General features: G+C 43.6%; 1 protein-coding gene and 2 long non-coding RNA genes across 13 annotated transcripts in view; 1 reads left to right on the forward strand and 2 right to left on the reverse strand.

Annotated features, from left to right (window-relative positions):
• Positions 1 to 2,835: 2,835 nt before the first annotated feature.
• LOC131507729 (uncharacterized) lies at positions 2,836 to 11,754 on the reverse strand. Its single transcript, XR_009259661.1, has 3 exons — positions 8,474 to 11,754; positions 5,745 to 6,811; positions 2,836 to 3,413 (listed from the first exon to the last, which is right to left on the reverse strand). It is a non-coding gene; the product is annotated as an uncharacterized LOC131507729 (long non-coding RNA).
• Positions 11,755 to 13,560: 1,806 nt separating this feature from the next.
• The window catches only part of RBPJ (recombination signal binding protein for immunoglobulin kappa J region), a 221,373-nt gene continuing 209,387 nt past the window's right edge, over positions 13,561 to 25,546 (reverse strand). For 10 of the 11 annotated variants that reach the window (XM_058722911.1, XM_058722914.1, XM_058722921.1 and 7 more), the window contains 6 exons: positions 24,318 to 24,455; positions 24,049 to 24,161; positions 19,646 to 19,786; positions 18,433 to 18,588; positions 17,982 to 18,085; positions 13,561 to 17,824 (listed from right to left, as the gene is read on the reverse strand). In XM_058722911.1, coding sequence (XP_058578894.1) covers positions 17,509 to 17,824; positions 17,982 to 18,085; positions 18,433 to 18,588; positions 19,646 to 19,786; positions 24,049 to 24,161; positions 24,318 to 24,455 — 968 coding nt within the window. In that variant the 3' untranslated portion in view covers positions 13,561 to 17,508. The remainder of the gene's footprint in view (positions 17,825 to 17,981; positions 18,086 to 18,432; positions 18,589 to 19,645; positions 19,787 to 24,048; positions 24,162 to 24,317; positions 24,456 to 25,546) is intronic. The other variant, XM_058722920.1, reaches the window with a different exon arrangement.
• LOC131507733 (uncharacterized) overlaps positions 17,771 to 25,546 on the forward strand; it is a 41,853-nt gene continuing 34,077 nt past the window's right edge. The window contains exon 1 of the long non-coding RNA XR_009259665.1: positions 17,771 to 17,857. This is a non-coding gene — a long non-coding RNA (uncharacterized LOC131507733). The remainder of the gene's footprint in view (positions 17,858 to 25,546) is intronic.

A 25,546-nucleotide genomic window follows, 5' to 3' on the forward strand; every position in this document is an offset into this window, starting at 1 on the left:
TGAAGGGAGGGGTCGGAGAAATCCGAAGCAGGCTCCATGCTGACAGCAGCCAGCCAGATGTGGGGCTTGAACTCACAAACTGTGAGATCACGACCTGAGCCGAAGTCTGATGCTTAACCGACTGAGCCACCCAGGCACCCAGGGAGGTTCAGTGTCTTACCTCCTCCGGCTTCTGGTGGCTCTCGGCCTTCCAGGGCTGGGACCTGCATCACTCCAATCTCTGCCCCGTCCCCACATGGCCGTCTCCTCCCTCTGTGTGTCACTTCCAAGTGTCTTTGATTTGGGGACCCAATTCGGATCACCCAGGATGATCTCAACTCGAGACCCTTATTTAATTACATCTGCAAGGACCCTTTCTCCAACAAAAGGTCTCATTCACAAGGTTCCAAGGATTAGCACATGGATGTAAATTGGGGGTGGGGGGAGGGGCACCATTCAACCTACTACCTATGGACAGACCAGTTTGTTTATTCTTTCGCCAGATGATGGGCATCCGGGTTGTTTCCAGTGTGGGGACATAAACGCAACTGCTCTAAACCCCCACAGGTCTTTGCACAGAGCTCTGCTTTCATTTCCTCGGGCGTGGGATTAGGGGGTCATTCCTTCACCTTGTAACGCAGGAGCTGCTTCAAGAAAGAGAGGTGGCCCATCTCTCTGTCCACCTCTGGGTGGCCATGCCCAGAGGCCCCGGGCCCCAGCTCTCACCAGTCTTCTTCTCTGCCCCGGCATCATGCCAGTTCAGATTTGGTCTACCTGCCCCGTCCCCTGACCCCAGGCCCCTGTCCTCCCAGAGTCAGGACATGTATATAAATGGGCTTTTAGTGAGGAAGGAGCCCGAGCGGGGCCCTGGACGGAATCTCATTCCCCCGGGGCCTGCTTCCTCTTGCGCCGGGCTCCGGGCTCAGATGTGACAGTTTCTCTTTCTGTCACAGGGCCTGGCTGGCGAGTCCACAGGCAGATAGGTCCTCGGCTGTGCGCGCCTTAGCCAGCCGTCCCCCGGATCACAGCCGGGCGGGCCCAGACAGACCCGCGGAGATGCCCTTCTACAATCCACCTGTAATCGCCTTGTCTCAAAAAGTAAATGAACAGTCCATAGCGCCAGTCCCCTCGGCCTCCCCCGCCGACACAGGAACTCAAACAGCCCGGCCTGTTGGACTACACGTGTCCTCCTGTCGCTTCAAAGGAGTCTTCTGTTTAACGTCAACATTTGCTCTTGCAACTTTTTTTGGTTTGTTTAACTATTTGCTTCTGCTTTGTCCTTGCCCGGTGTGGGAACAGCCGGATGCCGGGGCCCTAACCCGGTCCGCGTCTGTGAGGTCCTGCACACCTGTGTGACCCTCAAACAGCCGCTTATCTCACACTGACGAGGGGACCTTCGAACGGCCGGAGTTGTAAGAGCCAATGGATTGGTTGGAAAAATGGCTTTGCTGGGGACTTACCTGCTCTCCGAGGAAGGCAGCCTCCTACCCTGCAGGTGAGGAAGCTCTCACCGCGGAGCCCCGATACGGTCTCCACCTGCTGCTCCCATTGTTGGCTCAGAGGCTCTGTGATTCCCACGTCCTTGACCTCCTGGCTACACCGCGGCGCTAACTCAGCCCGTCACTGCTGTGCAGTGGTCACAACGTTCCCCTGGATCCTTTCCCTCCAGGACTCCTTCTTTCCCTTTAAAAAGCGCCTTGCTGGGGTCACCTGGGTGGCTCAGTGGGTTGTCTGACTCCTGACTTCCGCTCAGGTGATGATCTCATGATTATGGGTTCGAGCCCCACTATGGGCTCTGTGCTGCCAGCGCGGAGCCTGCTTGGGATTCTCTGTCTCCTCTCTCTCTGCTCCTCTCCACTCGGGCGCGCGCGCTCTCTCTCCCAAAAATAATAAACTTAAAAAATAAATAAATAAACACTAAGAACCATCTCTGGGCCAAAGTGCCTCCGTGTTTACAGGAATTCAAAATCCTAACAGAAGTTCTGTTTCCACAGCAGAGATGGAGAGGTCTGCCGAATTTCCTCCCAGCTCCGCGTCTCTATTCTCTGCGTCTCCGAATTGCGTGCAGCCGAATTCAGGATGACAGACGTGGTTTCTGGGAGGCTGAGAACAGGGAGCATTGGCCCTTCCTCCCAGAGAATTCACAAGGCTGTTCCGACACAGGTAACTCCCTCCCCCGCGCCCCCACCAGCTGATAAATCTCAGTGGGAGGAAAATCCAGTCGGCTTCAAACATAATGTAGGTCTGTCTTTTTTCTTCCAAGCGGCCTGCCTTCCACCTAAAAGCGTGGCTGTTTCTACGTGACCCAAATCAAATGTGGCATCACCCGAATGCCTCCTTTATGCCAACCACTTTGCATAGTCAGCTGCAATTTCACGTGTATCAAGAGCCTCAGGGAGGCAGCTCTCGTTATCCTCATTTTAGAGATGAGGAAACTGAGGCTCAAAGATATCAAGTGAGGTGTTCAAGGCTGTAAGCTAAAAAAGGACACGGAGCCTGAGTCTGAGCGCAAGCCTGTGCTCCTGTCCTCACCGTGCTTCCTTCCCCAGCTCTGACATAATTGACCATCTGCTCTTGGACATTCAGCGTCCTCATCTATGAAATGGGAATCGTAAGTCCTCTGCCCAGAGTTGTCGCGCGCTTTAAACAGAAGACCGGGCAGGAAAAGCGCTTAGGGCGGTTTATGGCGCAGGAGTGTTCAGCAAAGAGTGCTGACGTCTGATGCCCGGTGGCAGCATTTCCAGATTCTGGTGATAGTCAGGCCATGGAGTCTTCCAGCAAGAAGCACCTTCAAGACCACCTATTGCCACCCCCCACTCTACAGCCGAGGGGACAGAGGCCGCAGAGTTTATTGTACCCATCGAATGCACTACGAAAAGGATGTTATGAAAAAACAAGAAAGAGGTTTTGAAAATGGGAAAAAAGCAAAGAGTTAAGTCAGAACATAGAGGAGAGCTAAAAGAAAAAGTAAAGGAAGTCTCTCTGAAAAATGAAACAAAAAGACAAAGGAATAAAAAAAGATAAAGGATAAGAAAATTAAAGAACGAATGGGGGTGGTGGGGTTGGGAGGGTCATCTGACTGGATCTGTCTGACTGGTAGGAATTCTGGAAAGAGAGAACAAGAGACAATGGAGGGGAAGGAACTTTCAAAGAAATCACACTGGAGAAAATTCCACCAAAGCACCAAAGCTCTTAAGTCTTGCCCACTTCTTTTTACCGAATAAGGAACTCTTCACTGAAAAAACAAACAAACAACAACAAAAAAAAACCCACGCAAAAAACACTATATCCGTCTTTTACCATCCCGTGTTCTCGACTGCCCAGAGTCTCTTCACTCCCACTGTTTATATTCTTGTCTCTGGTCTTGAGCATGTCCTGTCACATCTAGATACTCTGTCACTGCAGCAGTCCAGAGTAAGTCATTCTTTATCAAGCTTCGGAATTAAAGCGTAAGTCTGGGTTTTCAAGGTAGATCGGACGCACCATCCCAATGGTGTGACGAAGAAACACTTCATCATCCATTTAGCAAGTATTTATTGAGCACCTACTACGGGCCAGGCACTGTGCTAGGGCCTGGGGAGCACAGCAAGGAACAAAACACAGCTCCCGGTCTCAAGGAATTCTCATGCTGGCTGGAGGGCAGCAATGAAACAGCTGACAAGGAAATAAATCCACAAAGTGCCAGGTGATGTCAAGCACTGTGAATACAAAACAGGTCAGAGGTGCTGAGGGGCGGTGGGAATAGAAGCACAATTTGCATAAGTAACCTGCAGACAGTGAAGGTGGAGATCCTGGGGACAACAGAGGAAGAGTGTTCCAGAAGGAAGGTTTGCGGTAGCTTCACTGCTAGGCGTCTTTGCCGCAAGCGTTTTTGCCACAGAGCTAATGGCCGTAAGGCAGTTTTGCCAGAAGAGATAAAATCATGAAAAATCAGAGAGGGACATTCATTAAAAAAAACCAAAATGAAACGTGAAAAACGAACAAGGTAAAAAACCTCATTGCAAAATACAAAAGACCGGAGTACATTTAAAATGCGTGCGGGTTCATGGCAATACCACACGAAAATCAGATTTTATGCTGTGGGTTCTGCCCAAGCACTTGTCTTCGAAGCCTTTTGTTCATCGCACGTTGCTTTTTGTTTGTTGATTCATCTCATTCAGTATTGCACTTTCTTTTCCCCATTAAAGTTCCTTCCTTCATTAAGAGAGATACCAGTTCAAATACTAGGATGCATGTTTGTAACTGGTTTTGTATGGCATTGTGAAAACTCTCTACACTGTTTTGTTCTTGGTGTACTGTCGTATGTCCCAAAGATTTATGGGAAATGCGGGTTCAAAACTCTGTGCCACTGTATAGACCATTATGAGTGCTAAGATTTATATAATATAAAAATGGGAGTCAGGGCGCCTGGGTGGCTCAGTCAGTTAAACATCGGACTCTCGGTTTTTGACTCAGGTCATGATCTCACTGTTTGTGAGTTCAAGCCCCGTGTCAGGCTCTGTGCTACCAGCCCAGTGCCTGCTTGGGATCCTCTCTCTCTCTCTTTTTGCTCCTCCCCTACTCTCTCTCTCTCTCTCTCTCAAAATAAATAAATAAATTTATTTTTTTTTTTAAACGGGAGTACTAAGTCAATGGGGAGATGAAACCAAACTGTCGAACCAAACTGTCAGCCACTTATTAATTTTTTTTTGGAAATTTATGGCAAAATTGCTTTACAGCCAATTAATTGTGCAGCAAAGACATAAGGGCCGCTTTCTGGACCTCTCCTACTTGGCTGCTCTCTGCTCAGCTTGAGCCTCCAATTCTCTCCCCTACGGGGAACTTGCGTACATCTATGGCAAAGATATTTATGGCAAAAATACCAGATACTGTTCCAGACATGGGAACGGCCAATGCAAAGGCCCTGAGGTGAGGGCCCATTTGGTGAAATCTAGGAATGAATGATGAGGAAGTCAGTGTGCCTGGAACACAGAGGACCCAGGACCAAGAGGTAGCAAGGCTGGTGAGGGTCATGGGGAGGGCTTTGGGTTTTTGCTCTGAGCAAGATGGGAAGTCAATGGGCGGCTTTAGGCAGCAAAGGGACACATTTTTCAAAGACTCACTCTAAGAGGGCCGGGGAGGAAGCAGGAGGAGCAGTTAGAAAGTGACTGTAACAACCCGCTTGACAGCCAATGGCGGCTTGGCTCACAGCGGTAGTGGTAGGAGGTGATGAGAAGTGGTCAGAGTTGGGATACATTTGGAAGGAGCTGTTGACTGGCTTTACTGGTGGACTGAATGTGGGATGGGAGAGAAAGAAACGCATCAAGATGGACTTCCAGGTTTTTCCCTCAGCGGTTGGAAGAATGGAGGCACCATTTACTGAAAGGACAAGACGGGCTGGGGAAGCGGGGGAGAGGTTTGGGATTGGGGAAGGGAGGAAATCACGAGTTAAGCCTTCAGATGCCAAGGAAGCAGTTACATCTACAACTCTGGAGTGCAGGCAAGAAGTCTGGGCAGGACACAGGAATTGGGAAGTCATGTCCACATAGATGTGAGATGGGGAGATATCACCATAGCCGGGCATGTAGCTGGGGAAGAGGAGGGGACAGGACTTCGTGCTGGCGCTGCCCCAGGTTTGAAGGCCGGGGGGAGCCGAGGAGGAATTAGTGGTGCAGACTGACAGCTGCTGGAAAGCTTGAGTCCCGGAAGCCAAGTGAAAGAGGGTTTCTGAAACCAGAGCCATCGTCAGCCGTGTCAAGGAAGTGAGTTAAAAAGTTGCGCAATACCTTAAGGCCACACCGTAAGGAGGCACCTTCCATCCAGCTCAAAAGAGGTGGGTTTGCAAACGTTCTTCAAGAGCTCAGAAGACAAAGGGTTTCGGATGCCTCAGTCTTTTGCAACAGCTCCCCTTGGGTGACAAGGCTTAGAAAGGAGGGCATCGAAAAGCAGAGAGCTCCAGGGCACGCGGGGCTCCCGACCTGCGGCGCGGCGGTTCTCCGCTTTGGCCGGGGAGCCACCCTCCAGCCCGGGCCCGAAGCTCCGCCCCTCACACGCTTAGCCAACGTTTGGGTCACGTGACAGCAAACGTCAACCATCACCTTCCAGAGAGAGACTCCTGGTCTCGTAACGCATTCGGAGCAGGGCTGTGGGGACAGTGGTGGCCCACCCTGGCAGGGTGTGCGTGAGTCTGCCTTTGGGCCGCCTTCTGGACCTCTCCTATTGGCTTCTCCCTGCTCGGCTTGCGCCTCCAATTCCCTTCCCTACAGGGAACTTGCGCATTGTCCGTTTCGCTGGGATCTGCAATCACAGTGGGAAGAAAACGCGGCCTTCTGAGAGCCAGGCCATAAAGTTCCCGCGCGGAGCCGCTTGGCCACTTTGGGTGAGGAGGCCGCTCAGGTAGGTTTTTGTCGTAACGTAGTCGGCCTCAACTCGCAGAACTGCTCTCACGAGTCAAGGAGCTTAGAAGTGAAGGGTGTTGGCCTTTTCTCAAATCAAAGATTTTTTTTTTTTTTTTGAAGTTTATTTATATTGAAAGAGAGAGCAAGAGCGGGGAAGGGGCAGAGCGAGAGGGAGAGAAAGAATCTCAAGCAGGCTCCGCACTGTCAGCACAGAGCCCGACGCGGGGCTGGAACTCACGAAATCATGAAGCCGTGACCTGAGCGGAAAGCAAAAGTCGGCCGCTTAGCGGACGGAGCCACCCAGGTGTCCCCCAAACGGATTTTTTTTTTGTTTGTTTAAACTCAGGGTTGTTCCAATTTCCTCTAACTTCTGGGTACAGCGGTTTCATCTTGGGCGTTTCAAGGCTTCTGACACAGGGTTAGGTGATGAAGTCTTCTGTGCATCCTGACCATGCCTGCGTGAGAACATTTCCATTTTTAGACAGGCCCCACTGGCAGCCCTGTAACAAGCATCTGCCTTTTGGTACAGAACAACTTCTCAAGTGTAAAGAGAGATTTTAATTCTGCGTAAAAATCAGCAAGGCTTGGGGCCCGTGGCCGGCTCAGTCGGTAGAGCGTGTGACTCCTGATCTTGGGGTTGAGCTCAAGCCCCACGTTGGGTGTGAAGCTTACTTAAGAAGAGACACCAGTGAGGCTTATTCTCAAACCATTACGAGTTCATAATGAGTTGAGAAACGATGATGTTAAACAACCACTGTTATGGAGTAAAGAGGCACTTGAGTCTTTCCGTCAGTCACTCCCATTCCTGTCTGGGGATAAGGCCCTTGCTACTCAAAGTGGGGTCCCTAGACAGCGTCCTGGGCCCGTGTGCCGAGCCGCATCGGGGTCCTCACAGGCCTCAAGCCCCCCTCAGTCTCGGCCTCCATCCCTGCCTCCAGCTGGGTCGGCTCTTCCCTAAGGAGGGGCGCTCTGTCTGCAAAGTCAGGGTCCCAGGCTGCTTCCTGACGGGCTTCTCACACCCCTCTCTCCCCATCCCCTGCAGTCCCCCTGCACCTCCCCCTGCCCAACCAACAGCACCCCGGGGGCCACCTCAAGGTGGCCGAGACAAACCCTAAGACCGGCGGGAGAAGCACAGGTTCCTCAGGCGGCTTCCCATGACTGTGGTGCATGCACAGCACCCCGCTGCGGTCCAAAGTCAAGTACTCATCGAAGACCACAGATCTTTATAGTGCACGGAACTCAGTACCTCTAGGATACAACAGTGATTCTCACCCGTACATACCCCTGGATGCTGCTGGGCTCTTCTGATGGTCAGTTTCCATGACCTCTGAGCAATAAATGAGTGACATTTTCAGTGTGAGTCCTTATTAGGGAAATATGTGTGTGTGAATAGATTTTTATATATACATCTAGCCTCTCTCCACTAGCCTTTCTTCCACATAGAGAAGGAAAGCTCTGTGGAAGCGGAGCTTTATTTGTTGCCATATCTGTGGTGCCCGGCTATATAGAGCAAAATTAACTAATTCAGCACAATTATTAATGCTGAGTAAGGGACAGAGGCCAAGGATACTAACAACTTACTCATGGAAGGTCACTCCACCCCACAAGGGGAGACATGAGGCACAGAGATCTGTTTTTCCCCTGACAGACATAGTTGGGAGATTCTACCCATCTGACCCTGGGAACCTGTTATATTTATACAATTATATTTATACAATATCACGTACTAACCAATTCCCAGTGGTCCAGTAAGTACCCTGTGGTCCCATTACACTGAAGGACCTGCCCTTGACCCAGACATACCAGACCCAGGAAATACCCAGACCCTCCCAGCTCCTTGCCTTCTTCCATTAGTCCAAACCCCAGCATGTTTTTACCCGTTGAAATCCTCAATGTCCTCATTCTCTGAAGCACTAATGAAATGCTACCTTCTCGACGCTCTCCTTGATGTTCGTACTGCCTCCAAGCCCTTAACTCCCCCAACTAATACAAATCCAGTGGGCCTGGGTTTGAACCATGGCTTTGCCACTTTACACTGTGGAGTCCTGGAAATGAAAACTGCCTTCCTTTTTCTTAATTTCTTCATCGGTACAATTAAGGTAACAACAGCAACTTACCTGTTAGGATGCCAGTTACAAGTAATAAAATCCTATTCAAATTAACTCTGGCACTGAAGGGAAATGGTAAGGATAATGGGTTGCTTCTAGGAACCCAAGGGCAGGAATCTAGTTGAGCATCAGTAAGGGGTTAGAAATGGGAGTGCTCTCATTTTAATGGGGGTGTCTGTTTCGTTCTCCCTGCAAACCAGTTCACGTCGCAGGTCAGTTCCTATGTGAAAACAAGGCCCACGTGATCTCCTATTTCCTTCCTGCGCAACTTGACAGGAAGCTTTTTCAGTGGTCCTATCAGCTACCATGGGGGTAAAAACAAGCACACAGTTCCCAAGAGCCCATCTCATGGAAGGCGCTTTTCTAAAGAAGGCTAAAAGGCCAGAGATGGGAGGGCTTTTCATAATGTGGCTCATGATCTGAGCATCCTTCTCAAAACTGCCTATTAAATGGGCTCATAGGAATTTGAGGAATAAGAAATGTTTTCATGTAAACACCTTGGCACATAGAATACACTTAATACGTTTTATTCCAGAATTTATGGTTTGTAGCCCCCTAGAGTGACTTGCCTAGCGTCTGTTCCCCATCGTAGCAACCTCAATTTCCTTTGTGGGTAATGATCTCTTTCCCTATTGGTTGTCAATTCAGGCCTCAGCACAGGAACCAAAAAGCCCCGAGAGGTCCTTTTAACCGACACTTCCTGTAAATGCAGGGAGTGGTAGTGGGCTAGGCTCCCATGACCAGTTGCTGTTATCCGCAAAACTGAATCTGGAGCAGGTGACTTAGGGATAAGAGAGGGAATGCACAAGGGTAGGCGCTCCCTGAGCAGACCGCTCTTACGAAGGAGGCTCCTTAATCCACAGGGTTCTAGTCCTAAACATGATTCTGGCTTCCCTTCAATCCTGTGGGCTTCCGCTTTTCTTGCCAAATCCCCTTTCCCTAGTAACCAGCCTTGCTTTCTGACTTTAAAACCTATTTTAACTCCAATGATGACGATCACAGTGAAGGTGTACATTTCTAAATCTTTGTGGTATTATATGCAAAACAGTCACATCACTGTTTTCTTGAATGAATAAGCAAAAACCAGGCTTGAGGACTAAAGTCACACTGACCCAGAAAGACCAAGCTAAATGGGCTCCTGAACCCGACTGAGGACACCAAAGCACGTATCTGGGTTTTGAGGTTAAACAGAGCCAGGACCACAGCTAAGGGCTTTTCCTTAGTGCCCTTCCTAATAACTATGTTATTTCCCCCACCTACAAATGGGACAAAGGAAGAGTGGAGAGCTGCAGAATCCACCACCCAGATAAATCAATGGCAGAATGGGGTTTACGATTTGAGCGCCACTCAGGTCATTATTTCACACCCTGGTCTCTGAGCCCTGGTCTTCCTAACGCTCACATAGAAGGTCCAGAAACTCCTGAAGCTACAATTGGCCACTAAACCTATTGGAGATGAAGAAGACTCATTATCTTCATCTGGAACATGGAAAATGTTTTGAAGTGTAAAGGATCATTCCCTCCAGGATTATGAAATGTAGCGCATCATTTACATGGAAGGCTTGGCTAGGGGGACTAGCCAGGAGATATTAACATGATAATAACAGTAATAATAGTGACAATAATTAATACCTAGCAACAGAATAGCACTTTTGAGTTCATAAAGCATTTTCAACCTAGAACTACATTTGGACTTTTCATCTTCTCTAGGGCTGTTTTTCTCAACTGGAAAATGTGAGGATTGAAATGGAAGGGCTTATGCCCTATAAAGTTCCTTAAGACAGAACGTGTCACAGAAGCACTCCCTAGTAACCGGTGTCCCTCAGATCCTTTGGTGACTGTGACTTGGGAATTCTAGTGTGGCACTCAGAAGCAGAATCCTGGGCCCCTGAGGCCACATCTAAATGCCAGCTCTGCTAAATTTAACATGACTTTGGGCACATCCGGGCCTGTCTCTTCATCTCTAAAACAGGCATGAGCTCATAGGGTTGTGGTGAGGATTAGACAGTGCCCATCGAACAACTTAGAAGTGGCCAGAGTGACTTCTCCCACAATCTTGCCTCACCTCTTGTCCCTCAGTCCAGTCCATTCATCATCTTAGCTAACTATTGAGAAACCCCAACCGGGACTTACAACGATGTAAACCCAAATACCATCACATAGGTGGACATCCGCATGTCATTTACACTACAGCCTGGAAGGTTTTTAGGATGAGCTTTGCTATGGACTGAATTGTGCCCCTACTCCATTCATGTTGAAATCTTAAGTCCCAGTGTGACTCCATCTGGAGATGGCACCTTCAGGGGGTTCATTAAGGTTAAATGAGGTCCTGAGGGTGGGGCCCAAGTCAGATAGGACAGTGGCCTTTGAAAAGACCCAGCTCTCTTTCTCTTGTTCTCTTTCTCTGGGCCATGTGAGACCACAGCGAGGGTGGCTGTCTGCAAGTCAGGAAGAGTTCTCACCTGAACCTGACCAGGCTGGCTGGTGCCCTGATCTGACTTCCAGCTTCCAGGACTGTGAGAAAGTTCATTTCTGTTGTTGAAACCACTCAGTCCATGGTATTTTCTTATGGCAGTTTTGGAGCACACTAAGACAGGCCCTTAGTGGAAATTTTCAGAAATAGCCACACCCTGACTGAGCTCAGAGCCTAGAATGTTCCTGGCCATTTAAAAATTCCCACTTATGTCCTAACAAATTCTAACTTCCGGCATTACCCAGAAATAAGGATGGGTATTCATGTTTCCAAGCAAATAGCCGCATATACCATTATTCTTCAGCTGAAGTTCTTCCCCCCAATCACACCATTTGCACCTTTGGAATCTACCAGCAAATTCTCAGCTTGTGAAATCTCTAGGACATTTGGTGATTAAAATAATCATCACTGTCCGCCAAGTCACAATTATTTTTCCCCAAAACTTTTCGTTGTATCGTCTAACCATCTGAATGCCACATGAAGAACAATAGCCAAATTATGGAAAGAGCCTAAATGTCCATCAGCTGATGAATGGATAAAGAAACTGTGGTTTATATACACAATGGGATAGTACTTGGCAATGAGAAAGAATGAAATATGGCCTTTTGTAGCAACGTGGATGGAACTGGAGGGTATTATGCTAAGTGAAATAAGTCATAAAGAGAAAAACAGATACCATGTTTTCACTCTTATGTGGATCCTGAGAAACTTAACAGAAGACCATGGGGGAGGGGAAGGGGAAAAAAAAGGTTAGAAAGGGAGGAAGCCAAACCCTAAGAGACTCTTAAAAACGGAGAACAAACTGAGGGTTGACGGATGGGAGGGAGGGGGTGGGTGGGTGATGGGCATGGAGGAGGGCACCTGTTGGGATGAGCACTGGGTGTTGTATGGAAACCAACTTGACAATAAATTTTATATATATAAAAAAACAACAACAACAACAAAGAACTTAGTCATCATTACTCTGTGCTGTGCGGTGAGAAGAACAGAGGAGGCGTGCAAGGAGAAGCCAGTTCTAGGTAAAAGGAACCCCTGTCAAGTCACCGAAGAGGCCACCGTGGAGACCACCCAGTCACGCTATTTCCTCCTTTGCGCGACGAAGGTGGGTGCTTCTAGGTCGACAGTGTGGGATTTAAATACATACCAATAACCCTACTTGTCCAGCCCCAGCAGAAATTATCAACCAGGTAAAGGTGCCAGAAATGACTGACCTACGTGTCTGTACTAAAGTGAGGTGGGCAGAATGTAAGGAAATGAAAAGCAGGGACTAGAGTCATAATGCCAGAATGAACTTGACACACACCCAAGCTTCATACTTACCTTGAGACATTTTTTCATAGAACAGCACAGTTTAAAGTGCCACTTCCTCAAAGCAAACCATTCTGTAAGTTCCAATAGTTATAACCTATTTGTGTTTGGTATGGATGTTTCTTGTAGTTTAAACCCTCTCCCTCTCTGTAGTCGAGAGTATTTATCCGCCTTTTCAATGAACTCCACATGTGTGAGAGTAACAGCTTTGTGCCAGGCACTCAAGCGAGTTTATCCTGAACACAAAAAACTACATGTATAAAGTACATTCTTACAGGTTCTGACTGGGCCTGTGACTTACAGGACCATCACTTGACCTTATGCTTTAGGCTCTAACCCTTAGGTCAAGGTGAATAACCTCTTTATATACATCAGCTACATCGGTCTCCTTCACGATTTCCTAGCACTGAACTTTTTTTAAGGATTTCTTTTTAGTCTAACATTCTAGATTTTTTTTTTTTTTAAAGGGAAAGACTCCCTTCTGTGACCACTTACTGCTAAGAACCTGACGTAGCCTGCCCTCTCCATCCCCGTAAATGGCAATCATCTGGAGGTGCTGTGACAAAAAGAGTAAGATACACTTAATGGATCTTTGGTAAGATTGCTTGGAAAGGGCTCACATACTGTTTATGGCAAGGAATACACATTTATTATTATCTTCTGAACTCTAAATCAAGTAATCACTATCAATCTCGAGCCTTAAAAGCTTCTGACTTAAATTGTCTCTTATTTAACAATCACTATTTTTAGAGCAAGATGTCTTTAGAAAAATTCTGATAACATGTTTTTCTTGGAAGGGGGGAGAAGTCAGATAAAAAACTTGCTAGGATTTAAAAAATATGTAACGTCCCCTTTAACTCTGTTTCAGTACTAAACACAGAATCTTCTCTCTCCATATCAGGAGGCCCCACTAAAAAGCACAAACCATCATTGTATGTTCTTTTGTGCATCAAACCAAATACCAACTTTATATTGGAAAAGCAAGCTGCTGTTAAATAATACTCGTTAATCTTGTTGAGATTAGCTTGAAATGCTCCTGGATTGGGAGATCTGCCCCTTGGGTGACAAAGCCCCTTTCCTTATTTATTATGTACATGGAGAAAACCCCCAAAACTATCTCTCTGGAAAGCCTTACACAGTTACAAATACTGAATAGGAAATGAGCATAGCTATCGCTTTGACGTGACACAGACAGCAAGGTAAGACTTTTAATACGCAAACTGTGATACGTAATTTAATTCTACTTCATGAACTATTCAGAGAGCCAAGACGCAAAGACGTGCATCAGGCACAGCCCACAGAAGACTTTACAATGGTTTGCGTTTCCTTTTTTATTTATTCCTTGAAACTGCCCGTATTGCAGGTTTCTCATGGGCGAAATATGGAACTGAGCAGATTCTTTTTTCTACAAAATTATGGTATAAACTTGCTCAATTTTCTATCTTATTGCTAATAAACCTTACAGGCGCACAGTTTGTAAAATAAACCCCTTAAGGACTGAATGCGTACAGCATGCTGCAAGGTACAAGAAATAAGCTAAAAATGAGCATATAAACCTACGTCTGGACCAACACAGTACTGAATGCCGGCAAACATTTATCACGACACAGGGAAAAATTAATAGGAGATACAGTTCAGTCCTGAAAGGGTTAAATAGAAACCCTAATATATTATTGTTTCTAATCATCCAGCCCACATTACAGTGCTTGAAAACAAAATCAGAAGTACCGAACACACATTTGTTCAGCACTCATTAGAAAACACAGCTGCTTTTGAAATCAAAAGTAAGTAACTTGGTTAATAATTGAATAGCATTTTGTTTAAAAAAGGAACCCCCCTCCCCTACCCCGTGGATTATCTGGTTAAACAGGACGAGTTTAGTTCTCAAAAACTGCATGGGGAATATTCTGTGAGGGCACAGATGGTACCAGTTTCATTAAAAACAAAAACAAAAACGAAAACTAACCAGTTATGATAGCAAATAAGTCTGTGCAGAAGAGGGATAAATATTTCACTAACACATATATGAGGATGCCTTTAGTTGCCACAGTTGAAGAAAAGTCAGCAGCAGGTTAAATATTATACTAGTGTTCGATTCTGAAATCATTCAAAATCAAAAGGGCATTCTACATTTAAAGCCTTTAACTTGCCTTCCCAATCTATGTGATCAATTCGATGGAACTAAAAAACAGACTGGATCATGGACTCAGCTTCTAGCATATTTTTAGAAATTGCATAGCTCACGAGAGCACAAGATACCCTTCTAAAACAGAATTTTAAAAAACCAGAAACAACCCAAAACTCGAATGTTTTCTAACTGAAGTGGTCACCATTCTAAGAAGAGCATCTAGCATCTCTAATAATGCCATCGGAGGAGGGGCTGTATTCTACTATAACCAGAGGACAAGGCTCCTATAAATTATACACTGAAAATGATTTACAAATCCATAAAGATTTTTTTTTTAAAGCAGCTGACAAAAGAACTACTGATAAAAAAAATAAGCTACAACAGAAATCATTTCAGTCTTTAGTTTGTGGTATGCAGAATGGCATAAAATAGCAAGGGAAATGTCTGTAGAAGTACATTCTTGGACTTTTCAAACAAACAAAAAACAAACAGGAAAAGGCTTTACAGTCTAGTATTTCAAAATTATCTTATTAAAAGAAACAAACAGCCAAAATAAGGTATAATTAAATAGTAAAAAAGCAAAGTTCATTTTAACAAAGCCATAAACTTGAAGAATTAATTTGAGCTGCAAAGCTACGTTAAGGAATAGTCTGTTCTTCAAAAGTATCTCATCTGTTATCGGTTAATTTAACATAGTTTTGTATGTAACTAAACACCAAACCTGGGAAGTGGAGGAAACTTGTGGCCCATTGGAAGTAAAGCGGCACTGAAAATATTTCCACGCTCCGAACCAAAAGCAGTGTAAAGATTACTTCCATGACTCAACAGAGAAGAATAAATACTACTCAGAAATAAGCAAGTTTGCAAGAAGGAGCTAGTAAACAGTTAAAACAAAGAAAGGTAAGGCCACAATTCTGCCCTTGATCACTGGATCAGATTTGAAGTGTGAGGCAGGGTCAGCTTACAAGAGAAGCTAGTGACTGGAGCAGATCTGAAGAGAAGGCTATACATATAGAATAATGCAGCCTGTGAGTAATTAAAAAGGCTTGCAGTACGAAAAAACCACAATAACTCTGATTTAACCAGTAATGTGTTTTGCAAGTGACTTCCTCCTTGAAAACTGAGGAAAAGGTGATTTAGAGAAGTTAGGAATTGTATTTACAATGACACAGTCTGAGCAAAAGAATGAGCGATGAAGACAACAAAGCTGGGGAGAGGGGGAAAGCTACTAATGTTTACAAAGTCTACCGATGAAGACGTTTTCAAAACAGCCCATGACACCAGAAAGACAATGTTCTGTATGGCAACACTGTGGGAAGTTAGTTTTGCATTCATAAGGTACTTGTGGCTCCTGTTTTATGGGACAGTAAAAGCTTACCACACTCTAGAGGTAGTTATGAACTCTAGAAAGAATGATTGTAGTACTAGGCTGTGTCCTAGAACGTCACACACATGGTTCCTGTACTAGATGTAGCCCAGTGAGTCGGCTGCAATTTCTAAGAAACTGAACAAAGGCCTGACCAGAGTGCAGGAATGGAAGCAAGGAAAAACCGGTGAGCCTATAGCATGGAAGGGCCAACACACAACCCGAATGCAACGAAATCTTAACTGAATGGAAAAGAAATGTCTTCTGAGTAGGAGACATCTGTGGAGACACTCAGCACTGGGGAAGAGAAGACAGAGAAGTCAGGAGAGAGATGAAAAGATTAATTGCATTTGCAGTTTTACAATCTCACAACTATCTGTTCTAAAGTACTGTCTTCCAAGCTATTTGAGTTGGTCATCTAATAAAAGCATCTTGTTTCAAGGTTACAATGATGTTTTGACCTAGGCTACCAAAAAAAAAATAATAATAATAAGAAAACAAAAAAAAATAAGTAAGCAAACACATGCTTTTGCTGAGATTTTCTCATTATACAATAAGGGCACCATCTACCAGCTGGTAGCAAATACTTCTCATGATATATTTTTTTTTTTTTGTCCTATGCTAACAAGGCGGAAAACACCCTGCTGAAGGAGATCACTGGGAACATTCCAAGTTCAAAATAAAATGTTTAACTTACACATAATACAAGTTATGTACAAGATTAGGAGTGGGGCGGGGGACCTGAACGAATCTGGAACATGTAGGTACATTTACACACGGCCAAAGGGGAGAGAACACTTCAAATACCAACACGTTCTGCACCATGAATTCATTAATGACTAAATGGCCACATTTAATTCCACGGAAATTTCAGAACCTCTTGGAATACCACTATAAATACATTTAGAACAACAACAACCAAAACAGGAAAACAAGGAAAGAACTACCAACAGTGTCTGAGAAGAGAGACTAAGTTAACATACATTGCATGTACTGCAGGCAAGGCAGAGGCATTTTTCTTAAAGCTTTTGCACAGACTTCATAGAATCTTAAAAAAAAAAAAAAAACAGGCGGGCCTTTACAAGATTTGACTTGCTGAAATCAGAACAATTTTGACTCATGAAAAGTCATAAGACATCAGCTTTAAAAAAATAAAATAAAATAAAAAGATCAGTTCCAGCCTTAAACCAAACAAAAAAACCCTGGAAGAATATGGTAATTAGGTTAAACAAGCATGGTGAGGCTTGGAACTTGAATGTACTGTAGAGCAAAAGCTCAGACGGGGTGGGGAGGAGAGGGACCTATTTGGTAACAAAGGTGTACTATATACTGTGATATAAAAAAAGGTATGGTGAAAATGTACCTTTTGCTAAAGCTTATACAAGTTCCTTGGTCCGTAAAAACTATGTTAGATTTGTGTCTTCTAGTTTGATTAACTTTTATTCCGGCCACATCTCTATTTCTTGCCCATTTAAACAAAACCAAACAAAAACCAACCAAACAAGAGTAACAGCCGAAAACGATCGATTCCCAATAGTTGGTACATTTCGACGTTTTGTTTGTTTGCTTTACTGCGGCTTCTGCACTTCAGATCAGCACTTGTAGGTAATGGGGTCTCTGAACAGTATCACCTGGTATGAAAAGTTTTCCCAAGAAACCACAAAAGATTGTTCATTTTTTTTTCTTTCTTTCTTTCTTTCTTTCTTTTTTTTTTTTTGTCAACATTTTGCCGCACTCAAGTCAGTTTAAGTCCCAGCAAGAAGCCGGTAGTTAGGACACCACTGTTGCTGCAGATGATGTGACACTGGTAGAATTTGTGCTGACATTTGTGTAACTTCCCTCGCTGTTTGTGTTTGATTCATTAGGGGGCACTTGGCTTGAACTGGCTCGAAGGATTGCTCCTGCCGCACTGCAGTGTGGCCGTGGCCCTGGTTCCGGTGTGTAGGTAAAGGTAAGGCTGGTGGAATAAATGATTCCATCGTTACGGACCAAAGTTACTGGAACCTGGACTGGCTGCCGGACCCATCGCCAGCCCTCCCGGAATGCAGAAATGTCTGGGACAACACAGAGCATACTCTCTCCACATCTGAGGAGGAAATATAAAGCACTTAAAAGGAAGGTAAATTTTAGAACTGGAACTTAAAACAAGGTTGCTCGATACATTACGATCAGTATTAGGAAAGAATCTCATGTACCCAACCCCATCAAAAACTCTGGATGATGTAAAAAGTTTCATTAAGTACCTGTACATAGTTTCAGCTTCTACATCCCCAAACCACACTCGTAAATTTGGAGTGAAATTCTGTCCTGTAAGTTCAAGCATTGCTACGTCCCCACCGCCATTCAACTGAAATTCACAGAAAATCAGAACAATGTTGAGAAAACTTTTCATTTTCCATTAAAGTACACATATTAGTTTTTCATTTGACTATGATTTGTGGAAAAAATGGAAAAATAAAACTCTTCTTTTAAATAATATGATCATTTAAGGACAAAATGAGCTAAAAAAACATCTCAAGATAATATAGTTGACTTAAATTTTCTTGTATAAAAAGTATGCTTTTATTTTTTTTAATCAACAAACAATGTATTAAAATTTCCAAATCTTATGATTAATTGTGAATAAAATCATGCTAAGTCAGAGCAGAGAAAGCAACTGCAAAGAGCTAAAAGTCAACTTGTAAGGGGTCTCACCTGAAGACTTTCTACGACAGGCACAGGGGTGACTGGGGCAAGGACAGGGCCCATCCCCTCGTAAAATGTATACTCTGCCTTATCCGTACTAATGATTGTCCAGGAAGCTCCATCATTTATCATCTCTTTATTTGGTTCTTTTGGGCATGGAGTGGCCTGATGAAGAAAGAAATGTTTAGAAATGGAAGTTTATATACACTGCAGTATAAAGACAATTTTAACAAGGTAACATTCATAGACTGGAGTTAACAGGCAGACAATTTACTACAAATTTCTGAACTTTCCAAACATGGCGCTCTGCCAATCCCTAACTAAACACAGAGCATCAATATGACAACCTCACATCCAGTAGTTTTTTATACCATGAAATATTTCAGTGACATATTAAAAATAATACCTTTCAGAATACCCATTTAAGAGCACACCAGTACCTGCATAATTTCTTTAATAAAAGATAGTATTCGTGATGTAAATAGCTACTTAAAACTCTTTATGGGTCCCTAAGAGAATAAGAGCCCTTCAAGCGTCGAGAGCAGTTAAACCTAGGTACTCCCAGCAGGAGGAAACCAAGATGTGAACTGGTAACCCCCCACCCCTACCTTCAAACACCCAGGCCAGTCCAGCAGTTCGGGGCTGAGGAGGACGGCTGTATGTGGCCATCTCTCTGAAACGGGGTCTTCAGGTGTTTACAAGTGCGTTTCACACGAAGTGTTAACCATCCCACTAAATCATCTGCCCATGTCGTAGACGTCTTTGTGAAAGACTTCTAGTAAACGCAGTTAAAAATCAGCTTTCGAAACATTTCCTCATTACTATCTAGGAAGACCTCGACGTAAATCTGATAATTATGAACCCTCCCCAGAAATGTGTGTGCATCTATATACAACATCTTCACACAGTTTCAGAGGACTCAATGAACACCCAAAATCTACTTTTGGATGATCTGAGAACCTTTTTTGATTCCCAGAAATAGATATTAACTGTCTCTCCAAGAACATGTTTATGGATTTGAGTTCTTCCTTGAGGTGGGATGACTGCCATGTCTCAGGATCAAGTAGGTTAAGAACCTTCAGACTTGAGAAAAATACCTGAAAACGGCTTTGTGTCTTTGGGTACAATTAACATTAAACAAGAGTTTTGGGTTTCTGTATGCTGCTAACCGAATAGCTGACACTTTTTTTTTTTTTTTTTTAGCAGTAATTTAAAAACATACCTGAAACTGGATTATTCTTTCTTGAGAAAGGCACAAGTACATTCTTTCTGTATCCTTAAGGTAAAACGCACATTTATGGAGTTGTGATACAGGATCATCTGCATCCAGTAATGCGGTTTGCTTATCCACTTTCCTAATTATCTGTAGTTCAATAATTAAGAAAGAAAAGGTCATCACATATGGAGAGCTTTCATTCTGGACACTGCCAAGGGCACACGGAAAGAATATGCTATAACAACACATCACAGTGTATATACAAAAACATTTACAAACACTAAGGCTAGGTATAAAAAATACTTTCAGATCACAAGCATGGCAGAATGTGGAAATGGTTACCTTCTTCTGGGAATACCTGAAAAACAGGGCAGGCAAGATACTCATTTTCTAGATCACTGCCTTTCAAGCTTTACTGTGCATACAAATCATCTGGGGTTTTTGTTAAAAACACATCTGTTCTAATCCCACAGATTTCACGTGGGCCTAATAGTCTGCATTTCTAACAAGCTGACAGCTGGTGTTAACCCTGCTGGCCAATGGACTGTATTTTATGTAGCAAGTTCAGTTGACTTTTCCAATGATATACAATCACATCAGAAGAAAATCTCTGAAGACTACCCTCTCCGCTCCCTCCCTCTCCGTGTGTGTGTGTGTGTGTGTGTGTGTACACATATACATATAATTAAAAACCTGGGGCACCTGAGTGGCTCATTCGGTTGGGCGTCCGACTTCGGCTCAGGTCATGATCTCACTGTTTGAGTTCAAGCCCCGCGTCAGGCTCTGGGCTGACAGCTCAGAGCCTGGAGCCTGCTTCAGATTCTATGTCTCCCTCTCTCTCTGCCCCTCCCCTGCTCATGCTCTGTCTCTCTCTCTCAAAAATAAACATTAAAAAAAAATTAAAAAAAAAAAAAAAAACCTAAGATAAGTATCATTTTGTAGATTAGGAAACTGGCTCAGAGAAGTCAGGTAACTTGCTCAAAATCACCTGGTTAGAAGCTGAATGACCAGAATGTGATTCCAGGGCTGGCTGCCTGCCCAGACTGAACTCCATTACATTTTATAATCCAAATATTTCACAAAATATGTATAGGTGTCTGAAAGATAATCCTATCAAGTGTGAGAAGTCCCTTAGCCCATTGGAGGTAATCACTATGTGTTTGATGATTATGAAGATCACCTCCAACAGCATACAAACATGTTACAGAACTATTTCTCATCTAAAATCAAAAGTAAAGAAATTCCTTCCTCGACGGTATGTCACTCTCCCTTCCTCTCCACTCCACGGGTCCCCTTTATACCAAACTCTTTTTCCTCACTGCACAATCCCCTTAAGTAACTCCAGACTTTTGTCTCTAAGTCTCCACCAAATTGCCCCTGTCGAGGGCCACCAAGGACATCCAGAGAGATGAATCCATGGGCATCACGAGGCATCTGTCCTCACCTTATTAGCTTTCTCAGAAGCACTGACACAGATGTCCTCCTTTTGGGGACAGCCCTGCTCTAACTGGCCTTTAGAGTGTCCCAGAGCTGAGTCCTCTTTTCTCCTCCCTCCATCCTCTTTCCTTTCTGCACTATTTAGAGGTTGGCAATTCCTGAAGTTGTATCTCCAGCCCCAGCCTCTCTTCTCTGGCACGCAACTTGAATATTTAACTACCTACTCAACAGTTCTACTTAAGACATTTAATAGGCTTCTTCAATCTCGATTAAAACCCAAACTTTTAGGGACAGTTGGGTGGCTCGGTTAAGCGCCCGACTTCGGTTGAGGTCATGACCTCACAGTTTGTGAGTTCGAGCCACGCATCAGGCTCTGTGCTGAGAGCTCAGAGCCTGGAGCCTGATTTGGATTCTAGGTCTCCCTCTTTCTCTGCCCTTCCCCCATTCACCCTCTGTCTCTCTCTTCTTTCAAAAGTAAGTAAACATTAAAAAAAAAAAAAAAAACAACAAAACACCCAAACTTCTAACTTCCTCCAACTCACAGCTCAGTAAATGGCACCACCACTCACTCAAATGCAAAAACTTTGGAGTCAGCCTTGACTCCTTGTTTTCTCTTATACCTAATCATCCAAACTGTCAACAAATTCTATTAAGTCTACTTTCAAATAAATGTGTCATCTCTCATCACCTTACTGCTACCATCCTGAATTATGACCAAAGTCCAACCACTGTCTCTCTGTTCCCACTGCTACACCCCATGTTCTCCTCTTCACAGAGCAGCCAGAATTATCCTCCTAAACATAAATCAGTCATCATGCCCTGGTTAAAACCTTCCAGTGGCCTCCTGGCATATGTAGGTAATATAAAGTCCATACTCTAGATACGGAGAGAGACTGTACAAGATGCCATCACATCTAGAAGGCTGACCTTGTAGCCTCATTTCCCACCCCTCCCCAGTTCAGACTACAGCGCCTTCCGCACTAGTCCTCACCGCTCCGGTCTGACATTCTGTCTCCACTTGTGCTGTCTGTCTGAAATGCCCTTCACAGTTTGTGGTTCCCACCTTCGTTCTGGTCTCTGTTCAAATATACCCACTTTGAAGATTTCTCCGACCACTCCAAGCACTCCCCAAGGTCTCTAGGTCTTTACCCTGTTTTAACTTACTTTCCTAACATTTGCGTTAACCTTTAATACGTTAATATGGTTATTTCTTTAGCTAATGTTGTCCATCTCCCTAAAACTGCAAGCTCCATGAGGAAAGAAAGCCCATCTTGCTCACCACTGTATCCAGCATCTAGACAGTGTCTGGCACATGGAAGGTTCAGGACTATTTATAGAATGAACCTGTGCACGTAGGACAGTAACACATTGCTCCACAATGAACATCCTTCACAGTAACTACTGAGTTTTATGAGGATTAAATCAATATATGTAAAGTGCTTAGAACAATACTATTAATATCATGCAATAATATTGGCTTTTATTACTTGGTTTACATCTCAATATCCAAAGATTTTTCTTTAACTAAGCTACAATTGTATAAAAGTCCCCATGTTTAAAGTTAGCATTCTTCATGTTTACATTTTTTAGCTCTGCAGGTCATTTAGTCAGAATATCTTCCATTCTACTAACACCACACCCATTTTCGAGTTTAAAGGGAGACAGCACACTTTAGCGATGAGAACTTCTAAGACAGTCTTCGAGACTGACTAAATTCAAGCAAAGTGTTTCAGTTTGATGCTCAAGTCTTAGGGCAATGTTTAAATTTGAGGAGGTCCGGATTTTAGAGAAATGACTGAGTTTTGAATGACGTAAGCCTTCAGCACTCACTCATCCTTCTCCTCTACGTGAGAGTCATGACTCGTCTGCAGTCCTGTTATTCGTGTGCTCCACGGTTTCTCCACTGGCTAGTGAGAAGCACATCGTGAACGTGAGCCATGTTTGGTTCCATTTTATCCCCACAACAGTTCTTTGGACAGAGACCCTACTGAATGACCTCTCACCAATAAAGAAACCAAAGATGGCCACTACTATTTGGCATCAGAAACTTGCTTTGGTCATTTCTAATTATCAAGAAAAGGAAAGAAATCTGAGACACCTGGCAATGCAAATGTTACAACCTAAGCCACGTGTGTGGTGAATTCTACATTCCTAAAACATCAGGGAGAACTCCAGCCGGCGCTCTCTCCCGCGCTGGCTCTGTAGCTCGCTGGTACAGTATCTACCGTATTTCTGAGATAAACTGGATACAGCCCAACACTGTGTCCCTACCCCCCACCCCCCGGACCTTGAATCAGACATACTCCCAAATCCCCTCCGTCTTTAACATAACTAACTTTTCTTTCTGAAAAGGAGGGGGAATATAAAGTGGGAGTATAAGGGGCTTTTGCGTTCAATTTGCGAAGAAAAGCAGTTTTTACAGTTTCAAAATCGTCCTAGCGAACAAAAAGTCCTAAACACCGTGCTTCTCTCTCAGAGTATGAAATAAAAATTTAATTTTTAATAACTCTATCTTCTTGTTGGAGAGTAAACTAGTAAAAACTATGCTTATATTTTTAAAGAAGTAAGAATTTCTATGCTTCTGAAAACTTGGTCCTGTGGTGGGATATAGCAGGTACCACAAAGAATGAATATAGTATATCTGTACTGGTTAAGGAAAGAAATCATAATGCAATTATTTAGTGCCCTCTATTGAACATGTTCAGATATGCAACCAAGAAGCAAAACGCCACCAAAATTTATTAGAAACAGTGTAAGAGAAAGTCATTAATAATGCATTCACAAAAATTGGCTGTCTGCCTTAAATCGGTTTTTGAATAAGGTGGGTGTGATTGTCAATAATCAATAGCAGTGATTATTGACACGTCTTCTTAAGTTAAAAAATGAAACCGAAGTGTATTTTTACATCTGAACGCTGTGCCTTTTTGGTGTTCTTAATTTTCACCACACACAGCAGCAAGAGCAGAGCATACCAGTCTGGGGAGAGCCATGCCGGTAACCGAGCACACAAGTTTGACTGTCTGTCCATAGTGGATGTAGCCGTCACGAACTGTGAATTCTTCTCCTTCTGATTCATCATCATCCACTACAGTGGAATGACAAAAGAGATCGAATTATTATCTTTTAGAATTCTTTAATCTACTTAGGAAAATGATAAAACTTCATAGATCTGTGTGTCTTATTATTAAAGAATTTCAACAGCTTCACACTAAAAACATCAAATACACATTTTCATACTCACAGAGATGAATGTAAAATGCTCCCCACTGCTGAGAACTGGCATGGAAATTACCTCCTTCTACATGCAAGTATCTGGTACTAACTGTCTGGGATCGAAGTCGATTAAACAGAGCCACCTTTGTTCCTGAGGCAATGCACACTGCAAAGAAAAAACAGCTTCTATTTATGTGACTGGGGGGAAAGGACCTGTACCTGGCAAGTTATAATTATTCTTTACTATTACTTAATAATTAATAGATTCTGCTAAAAAATTGATACCCTAAAAAAAAAAAAAAATCAAGGTAACTCTCATTAATGATGTCGGGCTAAAGATGTAAAATACGTCCATAAGATATTTTTTAAATGAGAACTATACGGTATATTTAATGCAGTGCTGTTCAGTAAAGGGACATTATTCTTAAATATCCAACAATAGGAAAGTGATTAAATACATTATAATATCATTCACCTATTAAATAATGTGTATCAAAATGCACTGATTAAAAAAAAAAGTATCTCCCTAGTATATCACTGAGTGGAAAAACGGGCTATAAAACCCTCTCTATACTGTGGTTCCATTATGTATGTATTTATGTGGCTGTACGTGTGTGTCCACGTGCTCACATCCAATCCTATGGAATGTACTCAGGAGTCGAGAAGAATGTTTAGCAAAGTTGAGGCCAAATGCCCCTGGATATTGTGATTTTAGAGATTTTGATTTCTTCTAAATAGCCTGAAGTATATAGCATTGCATGAAATTTCTTGAAAAACCAACCATATCTATGTAAGCAGGAAAATATTCTGAAAGTGAAATATGTTCTCTGTCAATAAGAAACTTACAATCAACAGAAAAAGTGAGTTTATTTTTTTTTATTTTTATTTTTTAGAAAAAGTGAGTTTAAATAAAATCCTATAATTTGAATTGGAGATGGTGTGAATCCATGACATTAGCAAGAACACCCAACTCCCATTATGAAGTAAGCCTTGTCCCTCTAGCAACAACAACAAAAACCAAAGAACAAATTTAAATCTGAGCAAGCATCTAAATGGACTACAAAGATGCTCTCCTTGACCAAACTTAAAAAATTTTTAAGTTTATTTATTTTTGAGAGAGAGAAAGAGAGAGGGAAGGAGGGGGAACATGAGCGGGGGAGGGGCAGAGAGAGGGAGACACAGAATCCAAAGCAGACTCCAAGCTCTGAGCTGTCAGCAGAGCCTGACGCGGGGCTCGAACTCACGAACAGCAAGATC

The sequence above is a fragment of the Neofelis nebulosa genome, chromosome 3, assembly GCF_028018385.1.
Source record: "Neofelis nebulosa isolate mNeoNeb1 chromosome 3, mNeoNeb1.pri, whole genome shotgun sequence".
Lineage (NCBI taxonomy): Eukaryota > Metazoa > Chordata > Mammalia > Carnivora > Felidae > Neofelis > Neofelis nebulosa.